The 21,658-nt window shown below is 36.1% G+C and overlaps 1 protein-coding gene across 6 annotated transcripts; it reads left to right on the plus strand.

The window, feature by feature from the left end:
- Positions 1-65: 65 nt before the first annotated feature.
- Positions 66-18,999, plus strand: LOC143244964 (beta-galactosidase-1-like protein 2). Of its 6 annotated transcripts, none has more exons than XM_076490582.1 (2): positions 66-165; positions 16,837-18,999. In XM_076490582.1, exon 2 carries the CDS (start codon positions 16,942-16,944, stop codon positions 18,850-18,852), a length of 1,911 nt encoding a protein of 636 aa, XP_076346697.1. In that variant the 5' UTR covers positions 66-165; positions 16,837-16,941; the 3' UTR covers positions 18,853-18,999. The 6 variants fall into 6 exon arrangements, with proteins under 6 accessions (XP_076346697.1, XP_076346695.1, XP_076346692.1 ...); XM_076490580.1 differs by lacking the exon at positions 66-165 and adding an exon at positions 1,061-1,193; XM_076490577.1 differs by lacking the exon at positions 66-165 and adding an exon at positions 8,151-8,292.
- Positions 19,000-21,658: the final 2,659 nt, after the last annotated feature.

The following is a 21,658-nucleotide window of genomic DNA, read 5'->3' on the forward strand; positions in this document are numbered from 1 at the left end:
AAGCAAGTTGTAGCGGTGCAAAGAGACAGAAAAGAGAAAGAACCCAGAAGGAGAGTTACCTGACGTTTTTATGGAAGGTGACTCCCCTTCCAAACAATAATAACCCTACTACTCGCCACTTTCCTCACCACCTTTCACTTACGCCATCAGCTCTCCTCAGCACAGGTAAAGTGCAGTTAGGTTTTCAATTATTGTTTTTTTATTGTGTTTATAGTTTTTGTGGTTGACTTTATGCATGTATTATACCTGTATTATTATACAGGTATAAATAAGCAATATGTTTACTTAAAATTTTTCATAATGCGTAATTTTTTGGAGGTCTGTAACTGATTAATTTAATTTGTAGTATTTATTATGGGAAAAATTGATTCGGTTTTCGAACAGCCTTCTGGAACGGATTAAGTTCGAGAACCGAGGTACCACTGTATTTATAAATATTCAATAATTTTTTTTTTTTTGTATGATATTTCAATTGTGGGCAATTGCTCTAAGTTTTTCTTTAGTTGAATTGAATCGTGATATTTTTTTATTTGTATTTAGACAAAATTGTGTTTTCGTATACATGTTTGTTTTTTTTTTACTTTCCAATCGTTTTCTGAAAACTTTTAGTCTCGTCTATTCGACTGAAAAATGTGTTTGACAATTGTTTAATTGAAATAGAACTATTTCCTTCTAATGAGACGCCAATTTTATACAACAAAGTGCCGAATGTTTTGAAACAATTTGAAATTTCTCATTTGAAAAATACAAGCTATAATTACCAAATTACCTAACCAAATAGATTCTCACTTGATAACAAACCAACCTGAAATTACAAACAAACCAACTTTCAAGGTGTCTTGAAAAAAATATTTGAGTGAGGCATCATCCGTTTTTTGTAAAATCTGGTGAAACTGTCCATATAACCCATTCTCCATGACGAAACAGTTAGGCCTAGAAACAAAGTTCGTGTGTAATTCTAACAGATATTTTAGTGAACCAATGTACTATACAGCAAAATGTAAGTTGAGATTTCCTGCGGTAAGCGAATGTTTTAACTAACGTGCCAAATGACAGTTTTTCTTTTGTACATATGTTTGATTATCGTGTGAATATACATTTTATCGCATTTTTGAATTGTGTGACGTTTAAACGACCTCAGACATGTTGGTAGCTGAAGTGGTTGAAAATCAATGGCACGAACTATAATTAAGGTAACTTTAATTATTAAATCAGGGCTTGTATTTGTATTTTTCATACGATTTTATTATTCTAACAGATTTTATGTTTTCATATTAAACATTACTGAAATTAGGTATGTGTGACTGTGGATCTATAGACTTTGTTGACTAGTGTAAAAAAGAAAACAACTAGCATTTAACGGGGTGACTGGGCTCTAGACCTATCCTCCTCGTTGCTTTTCTTGGAGCCATCTTTCAACATTTTGTGGCTTTTACTGATATTTTGCTTTAGATTTTCCATCTAGTCATGATTACAACCTTTTTTTGGTTAAATTAATGGCTAAGTCTTGTTTTGTACATACAGCATTACTGTTTTCAACCTCTTGCAGTAATACTCTCTTCATTGGGACAAAGACTTTTTAAGGTTAACTTGATATTTTCTCCTTTTTCTTTCCTAGAAGGACATGTTTTAAAAATTGCACTGTTTCAAATACATTATTAGATGTTAATAGGTGACATTCAGTTTGAAAACAATGCAAAGGTAAATTATGCAACTTATCATTCGTGTTTAAAGTCCAGAATGCTCGAGCAAAGTCGTGTCACAATAAACGGTGATAGTGTTTGTCCTAACGTTGGAGACTTAAGTCTTAGGCAACAACTGCTATGGCAAAATTTAATAATCCAACACAAAACTCTTCAGTCAGATGTATAGAACTTAGAACGTTAATTTCAGTGGTATACCATAAGTTGAATGTAGATTTAGAAAAATCTGCCTAGTCCACGTTTTTTTTTTTTTTATGTAACTGATACAGCTGCAAGCTGAACACGTAGTGTGTGCACATAAGCAATCGTGCATTCACAAATGATATGAGGGCAGGTTGTCACTTAACAACTCATAGGGCATATTTGTAATAATAGAATATGGCCACTATTGTATTATTATTTCGTTACTAGTGTTGCAAAATGGTTATAGTTATTGTCTAGGTTGTAAGTAAAACCAAGAAAAACGCTTTTAGCCAAGGTAGCTTAATTTAGTCATGTGCATTTAGTTTAACACAGTGGTTCTTAACCTTGTTGGAGGTACTGAACCCCGGAACTTTCGTACTTTCATTCACTGAACCCTTCGTAATTGGAAAAATAAAATATGATTTTTTTCAAATTCAAAACATAAGTAGATTTTATTAGTGCACAAAATGAACCATGCACCAGTTGCGCACAATATCACTGTGTTCAAAGAACAAAACCAACAAAACGTGAATTTCACACAAAAACCAAAACATAATTCAATGAATATTTACTGCAAATCAATGTGACTTTTGCTGTTGCCTTTCAGAGATAAGTTCAGAAATGCGCGGCTTCACCTCAGCAAGTGCCACTCTCATATCGTTTTCGCAACAAAGTCTGTTCCTTTTCTTCGTTTTTATGTCTACCATCCTCGAAAAGGATTGCTCGCAAAAATACGTTGTAACAAACGGTATTAGTATCTCAAGGGCTTTCTTAGAAATAAGAGGGTACGCTAAGATTTGGTGACACCAAAACGTTGAGAACGTTGTTGTTCCGAAAAGTTGCTGTTGAACCTGGCTCTGCTGAAGTTCAATGATTTCGTCGAGGTATTCATCATTGACATCTGCTGTTGCAACATTAAACGTGAACGGCTGTCTCACTCATGCTGGATATGACTCTCTGGTCAGGAAGTATCCGTCGAGAGACTTTGCGAGCTCATTTAAGTGCATGGCAATTGCTTGCTTCAGTTCCCCGGGTACAGAAATGTCTCCGATTTCAGATACATCTTCGATGTTACTTACACAGTCGTCCAGCAGGGAAAAGTTTGCGAAGTTATCATTCTCTATTCGTCGTTTCCATAACGGTAGCTTATTTGAAAAGCCTTCAGGTTTTCCTCCGCTTCGATAAAGTTGACTCCACCACTCTGCATCTGTTGATTGAGATGACTGAGAGCATTAAATATATCGGCCGTGTACGCCAAAATGAAAATGAACTCAGATTTTTCGAAGCAATCTGCATGACAATGTTGGTGCTCTCGCAAAAACAGGTTTAATTCCACATACATGGCAAAAACACGATTCAGCACCTTTCCCCAGGATAGCCACCAGACATTAGAATGATACAGAAGTACCTCGAATTCAGAGCCCATTTCACTACACAGCTCTTTGAAGATGTGGTGCTTCAGGGCACTATTTTGCACAAAGTTCACACATTCCACTACAATTTTTAATACTTTTGCCAGTTTTGAAAGCAAGGTTTTTGTTGCCAATGCATGCCTGTGCAGAACACAGTGCGTCACAATGTTGTGTGGTGCATCGGCTTTCACCAGCGCACCAACAGAGTTTCGTCCCAGCATGACTGGAGCTCCGTCCGTACAAACTGCAGAAACCATATCCCACGAAAGATCGTTGTTTCTGAAGAAGTCATCCACAAGTTTCTTCACGTCGACTGCCTTAGTTGTTGTTGTAAGAGGCTTACAAAATAAAAAATCTTCTTTTATCTCGTCGTTCTTCACATAGCGCACGAATACAACAAGCTGGCTTAGAATGGAAACGTCGTTGGTCTCGTCGAGTTGTAGGCTGAATTTTGCTGAGCTTGAAATTAGATCTGTAACTACTTGAACCAAGATGTCATCGCTCATGTCATCTATTCTGCTGCTGATGTTGTCATTTGAAAGAGGAATTTTGGATAATTTATTTTCAGCAGCTTTTCCCAGCATGATATTCGCCATCTTCAACGCAGCTGGTTTTACGAGTGCTTCACCAATGGTGTGTGATTTGTCCTGCTTTGCGATCAAGTACGAAACTTCGTACGATGCTGTGAGGATCGGTTTGTCGATGGGTACAAAACCGAGAACAGGCAAAGTAGCCTTTTCATCAAACCTGGCTCTCTTTCAGCAAGCATTGTGTTCTTGTATTTTCCATCTTTATGCAGCTTTAGGGAGTGTTCTCTTAGTTTTGCCGGTGCTACACTAGAATTGCTCAACTTGGCATTGCAAATCATGCATTGAGGACGTTGACTCCCATCATGTTCCGTTATGCACGTGAATCCATATTGTATGTATTCGTCTGACCACTTTCTGTTTTTGCTCGACATAGTTAGTATGAAGGGATTGAAAGATTAGGAGAAATCACAAATGACGCACGATTACTACAGTCACAGGTCGACTGCTAAACGCACGAAGTTCCCTGCATCACAGATATTAAGGCCATCTGATGTGACGTGATCAGCCGCGGCCAATGATGGCCAAGTGGAGCATGACGTCACGAATTATACGGGTGGGGTGAACGGAACAAACATACAAACACTGTGTGTGTGTGTGTGTGTGTGTGTGTGTGTGTGTCTTGACCTCCGCCGAACCCCCGGAGTTCGATTGAACCCAGGTTAAAACCACTGGTTTAGCATGAAGTGAAGGCAGGTGACAGCTATACCTTTTCAACGACGTTAGTCAGTCAGATAATCAGACTGATAAATTTGTGGTTTTGTAAAAGTTTTTTTTACTACCGAGTTTTTCAAGAGCTTTAAGTGGGATGTTATTCTGCAGTTGGTTTGTGTAGTACTTATAAAGCTTTGTTTATATACTGTTTGCAGTGTGAGATTTTTATTTGTATAACACACATTTCATATCTAACTCATTCCTACTATAAGTGCCATCAGATTTATGATAATCGAAACAATGTTATGTAGTGTAGAAAATTGCCAATAAACAAGATTCCATAAAAGAGAGAAGGAATAATAAAGATCACTTTCAGTTTAAAATTTGTTATTCTAAAATGAAATTCAAAAAATTTAAAACTATTATTACACTCAGGACAACAGTACGCCCTCTATTTTTTGTCAGTGTGTTGTTGTGGAATGATTTTATAATAAGTACAAATAGGAGCTATACGTTTTTAAAACAAGTCATGGTATTAGTACTGTCGTAATCTGAGTTAATAAAACTGCCTTCCTGATATTTTTGTTTGTGAACTAACATTTTAGCGTCAGTGGTAGAAAATTATAGGGATTGCAACAGGTTTTATATCGAATCCTAGAGATAAAAAATTACCCCAGAAATACTCGGGTCCAACTCTTAATTGTTCTTGTGATGCTGATAAAAGGACCATGATGTGCCTTGTATGTTAAGAGTTGTTACAAAAATCCCTAACAGGAATTGATTGATTATTGCAGTATGGAATGTCTAGGTGTGAGTAACAAATATAGGAATGCTGAGTTGTGCCTTAATTGTATTCGCAGAGAGACATATTGTTTTCCAATTGTTTCTTATTTTTCCAAAAACTTTTCAACCGACCACCATTCTACCATTTCTTGGCGGATTGACTTGAACCTTAGTAAGGCTACACCTTGGACCAATCTGCCGAAATGCCTTTTCTTTTTGAATTAAAACCTTTTAAGGATTTTATGAAATGAAAGGTGAAATAACTCTGAAATGCTTATTTTAAACTTGTTTGCAGTCAATATGAAAATTGGCACAAATATAAACTCATGCGCCCAACATGCTGATATACATAAAAGTTGTATTTGCTGTTTGTATTCTTTTACAGAAATTACAGCTGATAAACAAGTACAATTACTCGACCATAATTTGACCATTTTACATGGGATTTCATTCAGAGATACTTTTGTAGAGAACCTCTACATTTACAAACAAAAAGGGTAGACTTGTCTATTTTTAGTATTTATATGGGGGGTCAAGATTCCATAAAATGCATACTTTTATGAGTTGTTTTTTTTTTTACAATTACTTTGCCGTATTTTGTCGAATTTGCGTTTGATTTGGTTCAAAGATACTTTTTTACACATCTTATAGATATACATCCAAATAATATGAGATCTGTCTATTTCTGGTCATAAAAGGCAGATCAAAACATTAAATAATGTTAGGAGTTTTGGTCACTTACGTAGCCTTATTTCGACCAGTTTACATGGAGTTTGGTATAAAGATACTCTTTGCAGATAGCAATCAGAAATATAGACAAGTTTTATCTTTTGTTGAATTTTTCAGCAAGGAAGGTACAGTTTGGAGTTTTCATGAACTATTCATGTGTATGTCAACCACCTTAATGGGATTTAGCATTACAAGTAGTGGTTTAGGCAGTTTTCAATTTTACTGTGTTTTTCTTATGGCAAAATTGACCACGTTGAGATTGTGTAACGGAGATATGTCGCAGTCGCCTGCGGGTGTTAAGCTATTTAATTCTGATTATAATGTTAAAAGTATGAGTACAAATTAATTTTGAAAATAATTACTTCATAGCGATTAAAATTATTGTCGTTTGATGCTATACAGTGGGCTACCTCTGCTCTTATCATTACGGGTGTCGAAATCCGAATTCTAGCTTTTTAAGTCCGCAGACATACCACTGTGCCACTGGGAGGTAGCGTTTAAAATGGTACACCAAAATAATTCATTTTGTTAATATTACCTGGATTCTTGACTTTTGTTGAAATTTTGAAATTATGTTGAGACTGTAGAGACTGTGAAATGTTTTTAACATGGGTATTATATTTTGTTGTTAATTATTTGTATCTTTTACTGATAATCAAATCGGATGTCAAATTAGTGTTTCACAGTTCCTGTGACCACGTTTATACAACTATTACATTTTATACAAAAATTTCAGAGTTAATACCTTCATAACAAAAAGCAGTAAAGATTTTTAAAATGGTTTTATATTGCTAGAATCTATCTGTTTAGATTTTTGTTTTCAGTGACACAGAAAAAAAAATTATTTGCTGTGTTTTATTACATGACCAATGGTAAACAGATATTGTTTATTGCCTAATTTCAGGTGGGATTTGATCGTGTTGTTGTGCGCGATCCAGGAGGGTTAGGTTCTTTCCAAACGTCTTCCCCCTCAATTGTTTTTGATGTAAACTGTGAAATGCTATGTTCAATATTTATTAAATTATCGTACATAAATATACAGTAATCCTATCTATCCTTTTTAGGCCCATATCCCTAAATATTACACTATAGCATTTAATTCTAATTGGACACTTCTCTTCATTTGCTCGTTAAAAACTCGCTTAGAGTTCTGTGAACATTCATGAGGTGAGAAAAACAAATAGGTTTAAAAAGTCTTGATAGAAATGAAATAGAAAGCCTATAACCCGATCGTTTTCGAAAAGTGGACCTTTCTTTTTCAGGGTCAAACTGGGAGTTTGACATAAACACTCGTTTAGATAAATTTATGTTAATTTAACCAAAGCGATATATTATTGTCTATTGTAAGTGAACATTCTTACCTACAGGTGGCTGTTTGTACAGCCAGTTATCAGTTGTAGTTTCATACCTGATTGGAAAAATGTAAGAAAAAGTGAAGATTTTGTAAAAACACGATTTCTTTAATGGAAAGAAAAAGGTGCGAGAAAAATTCTTTGATAGGTTGTTTAGACAGTATTCATGATGAAGCTTCGTAGAATGGACGGCAAGTGAAGACACAAGTGTTGAGGACCTGAAGACGAAAGGCGGAAGACTTTTGAAACATCATACTCTACACTTGTCTCCACAACAAGCAGTTGTCGTCCATTCTACGAAATTTCATTACGAGAAAAATGTTTAGATTGTGTTTGAATACACAAATTATTTCCTTAAAAATTATTCCATGTACAGAGCTCGAAATTTTTATGAATTCTACTGATATAAACTAATGTTTCTATATATTAAAAGTGTCACCGTTTATTGAAAGTTTTTTAAGATACCCATTTGCTAAGTACTACATGTAAAAATTACATCAATAAAAATATAACCAAACCCTCTCGTACAGTCCTAGTGGAACTCATGTTGTTAGGTGAATATTTTTAATTAAAATATTTTCTATCACAAATAAATGGTTGTCGCACATACAAGAGTTATTTTTCGAATTGTCTGAATCTTGAATATCCAAAGTGTCAAATTTTTAACGGAATTTTGTTTATGAGTGCAATTCAATAGATGGCACTGATATTTTGATTGCGTAAATAGGTACTAACATATACCCTGCGTCCGTTATAGTAAGAATGAGTAGCTAGATAACAGAGGTATCCTCATGTATGATACATCGATCTGTAGAAGTTAATAAATTATTCTTTTATAAATTTTCAACAAAGTACTTGAAGAGCAATCTAGTAACCTGTCGTGGATTGGGTTTGTATTTCCATACTTGTGTATGACTTCAGAATTTGTTAATCTGGAACTCTATAAACTTTAGTAATAACTGAATTTTTATTCTTTGTAAGTTATTTAAATTTATGCTACAAATAGTGCTACATTTACCCTTGCTGGAAATGGATATTATTTTACTGGGCGTATACTGACCAATATGAGTTTTCCATATTACTTTCGAATCATATATTAGGACAAGAAATTTTACTGGCGTAATGGTATTTAAAAGAGTTCCACTTAAGTATAATTCTGGTTTCTGTCTGCATTTTTTGTGTGTATGTGTGATTTAACACTTCTATATTTGCTTTTAGTAGGTTTATTGAATTTTTCTGACACTATTCAATTTTTTAATGGATAACTGGTTGTAAATTGGTGGGTGTTACGAAGGGAACTATATATTATGGTTTCTCAAAATGTTCTGAAAAGTTTTGCGCTTCAAGTAATTTTGACGTTATGTCTAAAGATGCCCCCCTACAGTACCACAACGGTATGTCTGCGGACTTAAACGGGTTGGGCAGACCACAGATAACTGATTGTGTAGCTTTCTGCTTAATTAAGAACAAACAAACAAGCAAATATTTAAAAATGTCGAAAATATATTACCAATTATTCTTTCTAAAGTTTTTGCCTATACAACTTCTTAAACTGACTGGTCTGTAACTTGGTGGTGTATTCGCTTGTTTGCCTTTTTTAAAAACATAAGAATGTATTCTTGTTTCTAAAAGGGTGGGATATAATCGGAAATTAATGATAGGTTAAATTATTTTGTTAATTGGTCAAACGATTTCTGAGTATTTTTGTTTTAAACGAATGGCTTGTATGTTATCATCGTGTTTTTAATGGATGTAACAATGATACTTGTGTTTTAGCGATTGTTTTTGTAATTTCGTTTTTTGTCAAACGAATAGTAAAAAAAAAACAGTTTATAGGTAAACAACCACGTCTTGAAGATTCTGAGCAGCAATGATCACCATTTGTACCACCTGTTGTACCTCATTTTACTATATTGCATTCGCTTTCAGACAAACCTTTATGGGAAATGTCTCCCTTTTTCATTCAGAAGGGACTAGAGGGACTTGCTGGCTCTCCAAAGTCAGTAAAGAAGCTTCGATCTGGTAACATACTGGTGGAAACATCTACATCTCAACAAAGTGAACTCATCTTGCATTGAAAGGCAATTGGGGATATACCTATTGAGGTTACACCTCATGCTACTTCGAATTCATCACGAGGAGTTATTGTTGAGAGGGATTTGAAGAACATCCCAGAGTCGAAGATTCTCGCTGGTTTCTCCACCCAAGAAGTTTCTGCAGTGAAGGATATATCCACTTGCAAAGATGGAATTATGGTGCCGATCAGTGTTCTCGTTCTCACATTTACGTCACCACGTTTGCCTGTCACCATCAAGGCAGGTTATCTTAATTGCAGAATACGGCCATACATTACAAACCCTCTCCGATGTTTCCAGTGTCAGCAATTTGGTCACTCGAAGACGTCACGTCGTGGTTCCTTGACGTGTGCTCGTTACAGTGGCAAGGACCATGATGCCTATGAATGTGAAACGGACCCTCATTGCATCAATTGCAATGACTCTCACCCATCCTACTTTCGTTCTTGCCATAAATGGTTGGAAGAAAAAGAGGTGCAGGATTTGAAAACGATTCATAACATTACTTATCCTGATGCTCGAAAATTGCTGTCCACCACCTCATCTTGGACGTATGCTGCTGCACTTCATTCAACAACTACAGTGGGAGTGCAGACGGATCTCTATGTGCCTCTAAAAGAATCGTTCTCCAAACAAATGAAAAGTATTTGACCTCCATGGTTAGAAAAGTTGATAAATCAAATTCAACACCTATCTTTGTCCCTTACATACATCCCAGCAAACCCCAAGATCCATATCCTATGGTTCCAGAAACAGGTATTTCCTCGGATACATCTTCTCCCACTTCAAGATGCAAAAGAATCATTCGTTCACGTCTTCAGTTACTGGAATCCCCTTCTAACAGCAAAGACCTGCCCAATCAACTCAGGGCAAGATCCAAGGAGGTCGATAGACCTCCCTCGATTAAGGACATAAGGAAAAAAGACGTGGTCGTAAAAACAGAAGGGTTCTCCACCCAATTCGTTTACACATAAATAAAAATGGCCACCCTGATACAATGGAACTGCGAGGTTTACGTTCTAATCTGGATGACTTCAAAACACTGATTGCTTCCTACCATCCTGTATGTCTTTCCTTAGAGGAAACATTTCTGTAACCTACCGATACAGTCACCTTTCGGCGGTTTTCTTTGTACAGAAATAACAGGCTGTGTGATGGACAAGTGCATAGTGGGGTGGCACTGCTGATTGATCAATATGTGCCCACCTTGTCTTTGCCACTCGATACACCCTTGGAGGCTGTCGCCATCATTGTTTCCTTGGGTCATACTATCACTGTTTGTTCTCTCTACCCATCGCCTGGAGAAACATATGATCAATTAGACCTTGATGCTCTCATTGAACAGTTGCCGTTTCCCTTTCTACTCCTGAGGAACTTTAATGGACGTCAGGGGAAGTGCTGATATAGATAGGAGGGGTCTCTCTATAGAGTGTATGCTTTCTTATCACAACCTTCCTCTTTTTAATACTGGTTTTTCTACGTATTTCCATGCACTGAGTCAGTTTTTTACTGCTATTGATCTCTCAATTTGTTCTCCTTCATTATTCTCCCATTTTCATGGAGGGTTGACAATAATCCATGAGGCAGTGATCATTTTCCTATAATCTTGAGAGAGACTGACTGTGGTCGATGCCACCCAGCCCACGTGCCCCGGTGGAAGCTGGATCAGACAAACTTGGCCCTCTTTCACTACTCTTGCAGAACTTGATCCTACCGTCATCTGTAAGCCATAAATAGACGACTGTGTGGCAGCAGTAACTGACTGTATTATACAAGCAGCTGCTCAATGTATTCCTAAAACCTCGACACGTTTTCCACTATATCCTCGCCCATGGTGGAATCCTGTCTGACACATGGCACAGAAGGCTCAAAAATTGGCCTGGGGTACTTTCTGTAGATATCCCACACTCTCGAACCTCATTGCTTTCCAGTGGGCCCATGCACATACTCGGTGGGTAAGACATCAAAGCCAGAAGGAATCTTGGACTAAGTTCACATTTGGCACATATTTTACCACCATTTCTAAAGTCATATGGGACAGGATTCGAAAGGTCAGTAGGCAATATAATTCTGTCCCCCTCTCGATCTTGCTCTTTGATGGTAGGAAGTAGCTGATACCTGGAGCATCACCAATACTCCAGGTGAAAGCTTTTATTGAGTATCTAGCATTTCTGTTTCTTCTTCTACCTTCTTAGCCATCAAGACTCGGGCAGAGCAATCACCTCTTTTCTTTTGAGCTGATTCTCTCTGTGACTAAAATCGTCCCTTTACACTGGTGGAACTCAAACTGGTCCTTCATTGGTCTGGCAGTACATCAATTGGACCAGATGATATACGCTATGAAATGCTGCGCCATCTATTTCCTGCTTCTCTTGCTATTCTTCTTATTGTTTTTAACGAGATCTGGCAGGAGAATGTTTTCCTGATGCCTGGCACCAGGCTATTGTTATACCTTTATCTAAGTCTGGGAAGAATTCAAGATTCCTTCAAACTACAGTCCAATTACTTTAACGAGCTGTCTCTGTAAGACCTTAGAGAGGATGATTAATGCTCGTTTTGTTTGGTTCCTCGAATCAAAGAACCTCCTCTCGCTTACCCAGTGTGGGTTCTGCCGACAATGCTCCACCATGGACCATCTGATTCGACTTGAAACGTCAATCAGAGAAGCCTTTCTCAAATGACAACATCTTGTATCAATATTCTTTGGCATTGAAAAGGCTTATGATACAACATGGAGGTATGGCATTTTGCGAGACCTCCATATATATCGGTTATGTGGCCATTTGTCCATTTTTATTAAATTTTTTTTCAGTGGTTAGGAGATTCCAATTTTGTGTGGGTTTGACACTTTCCCGTTCTTTTCTACAGGAACTTAGGGCTGTGTTGTGAATGTCACACTTTTCTATACAAAATTTAATGCCATCACTGAACAGCTCCCTCTCACTGTTACAAATGGGCTCCATGTGGACGACTTTCACATCTCATATCAGTCGTCGAACATCAGATATATTGAGCAGCAGCTACAGGCTGCTCTCAATCATTTACTGAAGTGGACTACAGCAAATGGCTTTAACTTTTTTCTCTCTAACATCATTTGCATGCACTTTTGCCGCCAATTGGGTATTCACCCTGATCCTGAACTCTGTATCAGTGAAGTTGTGCTGCCTGTGGTCCCTGAGACAAAGATTTTGGAGCTTATCTTTGACTGCAAGCTAATCTTTATACCACACATCAAGCTACGGGTCAAATGTACAAGAACACTGAACATCCTCCGCGTCCTCTCTTCCATCACTTGGGGAGCAGATAAACATTCTATGCTAAAGATATATCGTGCTATTATTTGATCGAAACTCGACTATGAATCACTGGTGTATGTCTCTGCCAGACCATCGGCCTTAAAGATGCTGGACCCTATTCATCATTAAGGACTTTGGCTCTGCACTGGGGTTTTCCACACTTCCCCAGTTCAGAGCTTATACATAGAGTCTCATGAACATTATTTGTACCTCTGCCGTTTGCAACTATCTTTACTATATGCTTCAAAACTTTGTTCCTTACCAAAGTATCCCACCTGTGGTTGTGTTTTTCTTCTTTGGTGGGCTATGCTTTTTCAGAACGGACGATCTGCCATTGCTCCTTTGGCCTTCGTATCCAGGCGCAGTTGGATGAATTGGGTCTGTCCTTGGATAACATTGCTGTATCCACTGGTCAACCCATCCCACCATGGCTTCTTACAGTCCCCAAATGTGACCTATCATTAAGTCATCTGAGAAAAGCAGATACTTCCGATTGGAAATACTGTCTGTTATTTGCTGAACATCCTTCGAACCGTCTTTCTATTCCTATTTATACAGATGGTTCGAAATCAGGTTACTGTGTGGGCTCTGCTATGGTTTATTGTGGTTGTGCACAAAATTCCCTCAACAACTTCAGTGTTCAGTGTTGAACTGTACGCCATTTCTCTTGCCCTAGATCACATAGAAGCTAAGCAGTACTCAAACTGCACTATTTATACAGACTCGCTTAGTTCTCTACTGGCCCTGGAATCGCTTCACGTTAGTTCACACCAGGGGCGTAGATCCTGGGAGGATGGGGGATGCATCCCCCTTCATTTTAGATGGGGGTATGGTGCATACAATCATCCCCCCCTACAGTTTGGACTGTTGAATTGTTTTATTGTATCACAGGCCTACAAATTGTGTGTTTGTTCTTGTGATTCTCGTGTTCTTACCAATCGAATTACATAATTAGACCTAGATGTAGGCTTTTTCAGTAGCCGAAATGTACATCTTTAATATAGGCGTGCTTCTAAGCTTTTCGATCTAAGCGATAGTTCGTAAGTATCAGTCAGTACGCCTAAGTATATATGCAAGTATCGTGGCAACAAGATTACTCTGTGACTGCATGTTTACAGCTTTTAGGTTCACGTAATCAGAGATTACTAATTTGCAAATTGAACAGTCCACATAAGTGGTTGCAAAAATCATCCCCCCATCGGGTGTAAAAAATCTACCCCCCTGGTTCACACCCTGTTCTCGCCGATATTCAAAACCGACTGGCTCATTTCTTTTTAACATCTACTTCTATCCAGTTTTTTCTGGATACCGAACCACGTTGGTATACGCACCAACGAGCTTGCCGACATTGCAGCTAAGTGTATCTGCTCTGGCACAAACACCGCTGTGCCTGACCCACACATAGACCATGGTCCTGTATTAAAGACTTGGCTCTGTGCCAGCTGGCAGTCGAAAACAACCTTTTCCAAATAAAACCCTATATTGAACTTTGGCCGTCTTGCTAGACTATGCATTGGTCAGTTTTTTAACTCGTTGTTTTCTTTTATTTGGAACTGATGCACCAGTGTGTAGTTTGTGTAACACTCAGATCACAGTAAGCTACATTTTACTTTTCTGTCGTCGTTACGACTCTTAACGACAGCACCATTTTAAACATGTTCTGTCCCAAGGTTTGTCCGTCACGTTAAATAGTGTTATTAGTGATGGTAATACTGCCCACCTTGGTAATGTTTTTAGTTTTTTAAAGGCCATTAATCTGTTTAATGCCATTTAAGTTGCTTTTTAAATTTATACATTACACCTTTTTAATGTGGCTCCCTTTTAGAAATCACAGTTCATCTAGTTCAATTTGAAATTAGAAACTGTCCGTAACATTAAATAACTCGAAACCAGAACTGGAAAGGCCAACTTCAGGACTAACGCTGCTGTTTGAACTACCCGTTAGTCATCCTGGCGAGTTATTATTATAATTTTGCTACACGTCTTTTAAAACTTTTTTGTTACTTTCCTTTTTCAAAATGGCCATAACGTCAAATAACTCGGAACCAGGACTGGAAAGGCCGACTTCAGATGATTGACAGTGGTTTTTGTACCTACCTGTTAGTCTTCCTGGCGAGTTATGATAATTACTATTACGCTACAGAAAGTCCTTTACAACTTGAATTACAGTAGTTTTTCTCTTAACGTTGTAGACTAGATATAAACATTGGTTTTATGCTATTTATGTGTATTTATAAACTTTGTTTTGTTTTACCTTAATTTCCTTTTATGAATTTTACTAAATGTACTTTTAAATTTTTACCGGATGTTTGGCGCAGATAGCCTAGCCGCTTTGTGCCATAAAACACTAAATAAACCAACCATCCAACCAACGAAACTAAAACTAAGGAGTAAAAGTAGTAAGATTTGATATGTGGATGTAACTAATTTGTAAGCATTCAACTTCTAACTATTGAATTTTTAAAGAGCTGCAGTCTTGTTTAATATTAGCAAGTGAATAGACAAAATATCCCCAACTCTTTGGAGCGTTTTGACCACAGACATTATCAGTTATGACTTAATGTTGAAAACTGTAAGTGATAATGAAAAAATAATTGTTTAAATTTAGCTCTGTTGTAATGTTTGTTATTTATGTGTAATTAATTTTGTTTCTAATGGGAACAGGAGGGAATATTCTTATCAAGACAGCATGAGGTTTCCATTTTCTTTAAAATTAATTTCTAGTGCTTCTAAAGTTTGACGTATTCAATTACTTTGATTTTATTCCACAAAGTTAGTTTTTCCACTTCAATAATTTCAGCTATTCCACTAATGCTTGAATTTAATATCTAACTAACAAATCTCCATAGATATTTGATTTTGGCATTGTGCCAGTAGGGCCGTAATGTTATAAAATATTTAATTTACCCTACATTGCCGATTTAGTAAATACCAGATACAGTTTTAAGTTTGTTTGTTTGTTTTTTGGAATTTCGCACAAAGCTACTCGAGGGTTATCTGTGCTAGCCGTCCCTAATTTAGCAGTGTAAGACTAGAGGGAAGGCAGCTAGTCATCACCACCCACCGCCAACTCTTGGGCTATTCTTTTACCAACGAATAGTGGGATTGAGCGAACATTATAACGCCCCCACGGCTGGAAGGGCGAGCATGTTTGGCGCGACTCGGGCGCGAACCCGCGACCCTCAGCTTAAGAAGCGCACGCCTTAACGCGCTAGGCCATGCCAGGCCTTCACAGTTTTAAGAGATACTAAAAAAAACAAAACAAAAAAAACTATAGCTCAAAGATTCTAAAGAACATGCAAATCGAATACGCAGACTATTGGTGGACGAAAGTAGTTTTATTCTTCATGTGAACAGTACCTTGCACTCTGACATCCGAGTCTAATTCAGACTGATATTAATTTACTGCAACTGCTCGTGTAGTGTGTTTTAATATTTGTGTACGACATACTCATGTAGTTTACTAAAACATTGTCACATTTTGTATAGGTAAGTGTAGTAAATTCAAAATTGTAATCAACATTACTTCTCCAATTCATGGTCAGTCCACTGAAACTATATGTTAAAACAGTGTAAACTGCATGTGTAATATATGCACAACATATTTCTTTTCATAATTTATTTGCTTCCCAGTGCTATAGCAATATGTGAATTTACCATTCTAGAAATTTGGTTTTGATAACCCGATTCTGTAGCTTTGTGTTTAATTACAAACAAATTATAATATATTTGTCTGATTTTACAAATAGATTTAGTTCTTTTGTTCACATTCCAGTGGTGTAGATTGAAATGTAAATTTGTTTATATTGGACAACATTTGATAACATAGGTAACTGAATACTACATTTTCAAGTTTTATCAGCTCATCTCAATTGATAATAATGAATTTTATTCACAAGAGCTTTAAAGGTTTTTAAAAGTAGAAAACAAATTGGTGTTAATTTTGTATACTTTTATAATGAAAAAGGTAGTAAAATTTTAAGTATCTTTATTGATATAAAATGATTTATTTTTTAAAAATCATTGTATAAATATATATATTTATATATATTTTACTTCTAGATTGAAAGTTCAGAAAGTTGCATTTTCAAGATTGCTTCACAGTTGTGAGTTTGAGGAACTGCATTGTTTTGAGCTTTTTGCTTGTTTTTAAAGAACTGGTTTAAAATGGATAATCGAGTTGAAAAACTTCCTTCCTTATACGAATATTACACAGAAAATGGAATAAAATCTGGTCTTGAAGCAAGTGGAGATAACTTTATTTTAAATGGGAAAAAAATTCAAATATTGGGAGGATCATTACATTATTTTCGTGTTGTACCAGAGCAATGGCAGAATCGACTAATAAAGATGCGAGCTTGTGGACTTAATACTGTAGAATTGTATGTTCCATGGAACTTACATGAAGAACATCCTGGCAAATTTGATTTTGGTGATTTTCTTGACTTGAGAAAGTTTCTGAAAGAAGTTAAAGAAGCAGATATGTTTGTGTTGTTGCGACCAGGACCTTACATTTGTTCAGAGTGGGAGTTTGGTGGTTTGCCAAGTTGGCTTCTTAGAGATACTTCTATGCAAGTTCGTTCTAATTATCAGCCCTTTAAGGAGGCAGTAAAGAAGTATTTTTCTCAATTGATTCCTTTGGTAAGCAACTTTCAGTTCAGCAAAAATGGAGGGCCAATTATTGCTGTGCAAATTGAAAATGAATTTGCTTCATTTGGAAACACTGAAGAAAATGATGAAGACCTTGAATATATGATTTTTGTAAAGTCAACAATGGAGGAATTTGGCATCAAAGAATTGTTTTTTACATCTGACGAACCAATATCAGATGGACATCGTGGGTCCATTCCTGGAGTTCTAATGACTGCTAATTTCAAGGAAGGAGCTGAGAAACAGTTAAATTATCTGAAAAAAATGCAGCTAGATAAACCACTCTTGGTTGCAGAGTATTGGTCTGGTTGGTTTGACCACTGGACTGAAACACACAACGTGCATCCTGCAGAAGCATATGCTGAAGAACTTAAAAACATCCTGAAACTAAATTCATCTGTAAACATTTATATGTTCCATGGTGGCACTAACTTTGGATTTCTAAATGGTGCTAATGTAAAGTTTCCACACCCAGAAATCCCTTACAGTCCTACAATTACCAGTTATGATTATGATGCTCCCTTAACAGAGTCTGGAGATTACACTGTGAAATACTTTAAAACAAGGGAAATAATAAAAGAATGCTGTTCCAGTCCAAAACTTAGAAACCCTCCATTACCTTATGAAAGCAAGAAAATGAGTTTGTTAAATCTGACTGTCAGTAAAATTTTACCCTGGGCTAAAATTACAGGCAGAATAAAGCCACAACACACAGTGGCCCCAGTTAATATGGAAATATTGGACCTTGGGAACAACTTTGGCCAAAACTTTGGTTTTGTTATGTATAGAACCAAAGTAAGTGGTAGTGGGATTTTGATCTTGTCAGGTGGGGTGGCTGATAGAGCAGTAATTTATTGGGATGGATCTGAAATAGCAGTTGTAAATTGGTTGGCAGGAAACATGCCGAAAGTTGAACTTCCGAAAACAGAAATATCAGAGTCCCATACTCTTGATGTTCTAGTGGAGAACCTTGGTCGAATAAACTATGGTATGCCTGATGACCTCAATAATCAAAGAAAAGGCTTACGTGGTCCAGTCTATTTAAATGAACAAGAGATTCATAATTGGACTGTGTTTCCTTTAACTTTTGATAAACCTTTCATCCAAGAACTAGAATATGATGATAAATGGGAAATATTCGAGCCAAGTTCTCAGCTCTGTAGACCTGCTCTATACAAGATAGACTTTCAACTTTCAGAGAAACCATTAGATACTTTCTTGTACTCTGAAAGTTGGCAGAAAGGTGTTGTGTTTGTTAATGGTTTTAACATTGGTCGTTATTGGAAAGTTGGACCACAGCAGACTTTATATGTGCCAAGCCCTCTACTAAGATATGGTGACAATACTGTTTTGATATTTGAGTTACACAACACTGTTTTATCTATTGACTTCTTGGACCATCCAATTCTAGATCAGAATTCACCATAAGTGTAGAAGACGTGTACTGAATTTATGAATTATGTAACCCAAAATGATCATGACTGTTTTAATTCCTGTATTGAAGGTATTATTCTGGATTCATGTAATTAACAAATATTTAGTAGTCCATTAATAAATATTTGGTACTTTTATAGCATATAGTTCAAAGAATGAAGCTAACTTAGTTGCTGCTGTTAAATTTACTCTGTGTCCACATGAATTAAACTACAAAACATATTCCACATTTTCATAAATAACCATTTAATTAATTTTGTATCAGAAAATTTTACAGATTTTACTTACAAGTATAGTTTATCAGTCCTAAGAAGAAATTTGTTTTAAGACTGTATTATTGGATTATGGTTATATAGTCTTGCATAACCAGTCCATTTATCAGCTCTGATGTTTTTTCCAAAATTTGGGTTGGTTTTTTTGTTACTGGGGGTCTTAATAATAACCCTGCATAGAGTAATAGTATGGACCACATATGATCTTGGAAATACAGAGGATATAAAGAATTACTGAAATTTGAAATTGTGTAATTTAGTTGTACATGTTTTGATAAGTTTTTTGTAAATTGACTGATTTCTTAGAACCAGATATTTTAGTCTTTGAAATACCAAATGATAACTGTAGTTTAAAAAAAAGTAGAAAAATACATTGGTTTGGCTAATATTGATACTGATCCTGAAATATACATAATAACTTTACACATGGTACTCTAACAATAAACCACATTTACAATATTTGTTTTTTTAGCAACAAAATATTAATTATTAAATTTATTTTGGTTTGGAAAATGAACAAAGGACATCCTCACCAATCATATTGTTTCAATCTTGAAGCTGTGTTGGTATTCAGGTACCTGATGTCTAATATCATTCAAGTTATTTAATCTTTGAGTTTATGCAGTAATGTATTCAAATACCTGATATCTTACATCATTCATATTGTTTGAACCTTGAGTTTATGTAGTAATGTATTCAGATACCTGAAATCCATAGACTTATCGCTGTATCAGCAGGGGACCAGAATACAAGTTCTTCAAAAGAAAGCAATTAAAGTAATCCACAGTCTACTAATGTACACTTCATCTGAATACATTCACTCCCTGTCTTAAAAGAGCATTTTATCAGACTCGCATCCAAATACTATACAAGCTCAAGTATTTGTCCAAATTGTGCCTTGTGGACAAGATAAGTATCCTCTAATATGATTAATAGAGTCATGAACTAAGTTGAAACCATAATACTTATATGTGTAATAAACCAACTGTATCTTTGACTGCTCACTCTTTCAGCTGTGGGGTGTGATAATGTGATGGTCAATCCCACTATTCATTGGTAAAAGAGTAGCTGAGGAAATTGTGATGGGTGGTGACGACTAGCTACCTTCCCTCTAGTCTTACACTGCTAAATTAGGGACGGCTAGTGCAGATAGACCTTGTGTAGCTTTGTGCAAAATTCAATACAAACTTGTTCTCTGGATACTATGCCTTCCCTCATCAAAAATTTCCCAGCTGAGGACTGCACCTTGTATGTGCAAATAGTAATTATTCTATATTGTTAACTATAAAATGTAATTTCTTGAATTTATAACCAATACTGTTGTAAGTTTAACTGTTTTAATCTTATTCAAAACATTAATGTAATTGTTAGGGTATTTTAAACATTTAATATACTTGAGCTCAAAACTCTTAGTTTAGCAGGTTTTGCTACATGCTGCAGTCTCTCTTCTCGTTACTTCAACAATGACAACTTTATAGCTTGTTGTCACCACCACATGTACAAACAAATACCTGTGAGTCCAAAACATTAATGTAATTGTTAGGGTATTTTAAACATTTAATATACTTGAGCTCAAAACTCGTAGTTTAGCAGGTTTTGCTACACACTACATCTCTCTGCTCATTACTCTGACTTTGACAGCTTCATAGCCTGTTATCACCATCAAATGTGCAGAGAAACACGTGCATTCCATGTGTCCCAGACTCACAGCACCTCTACACTCCAAGCTTCTATCATGATAAAGTCATCCTTCTTCATGATTACTTTGTCTTGTCTGACCTGCTTCTATGGCAAATAGCTAGGCAGTGTTACACTCTTTAGTTAGGACTCAATTTTAAATCCCTAGTCAATTACCTAAATAAGCATAATTACCATACCTACCAAAATGTCTAAAAGTCTAGTCTCAAGTATATTTAAATCTCAAATTCACGTGTTGTAGCTGAAGAGAAACAATAGTTTCTGAGTGCCCCAGATTGTCTCTCAAGACCTTTAGGTGCTTATTACATACTAATCCTAAATTACTGCCAAGTTACCTATTATACATTTCAGTGGTGTTTTGTTTGCTGGCATTCTATAGCATTATTTGTCACACTACTGTTGATCAAGGGGGTAAGTGTTATTATTTATAAAAATAGAGAGAAGTGAGGTTCATGTTTAACATGTATAGGAAATCCACTGGTTTTTGCTTATGGCTGGCTGGTATCAAAACTGACATTTCTTAAAACTGTTGAAAAAGCATGCTATCTTTTGTGCATACAAAAGGTTAAACACTAAGATTATTCAACTCTTTCTACAGTTATAAACATGTGCAGGCAAAAGCACATATGTATCTTTATTTCAGAATCTTTCAGAATAAATCTCCAAGATAAATACAAGTTGAACATATCTAACTTATTGAGAATATATGTACTACTCTGTTTTTCCAAAAATAAGACAGGGCTTATATTAATTTTCACTCCAAAATATGACACTAGGGCTTATTTTCGGGGGATGTCTTATTTTGATATATTAAAAAAATGAAGTTACAA

This window comes from Tachypleus tridentatus, chromosome 2, assembly GCF_004210375.1.
Source record: "Tachypleus tridentatus isolate NWPU-2018 chromosome 2, ASM421037v1, whole genome shotgun sequence".
NCBI lineage: Eukaryota > Metazoa > Arthropoda > Merostomata > Xiphosura > Limulidae > Tachypleus > Tachypleus tridentatus.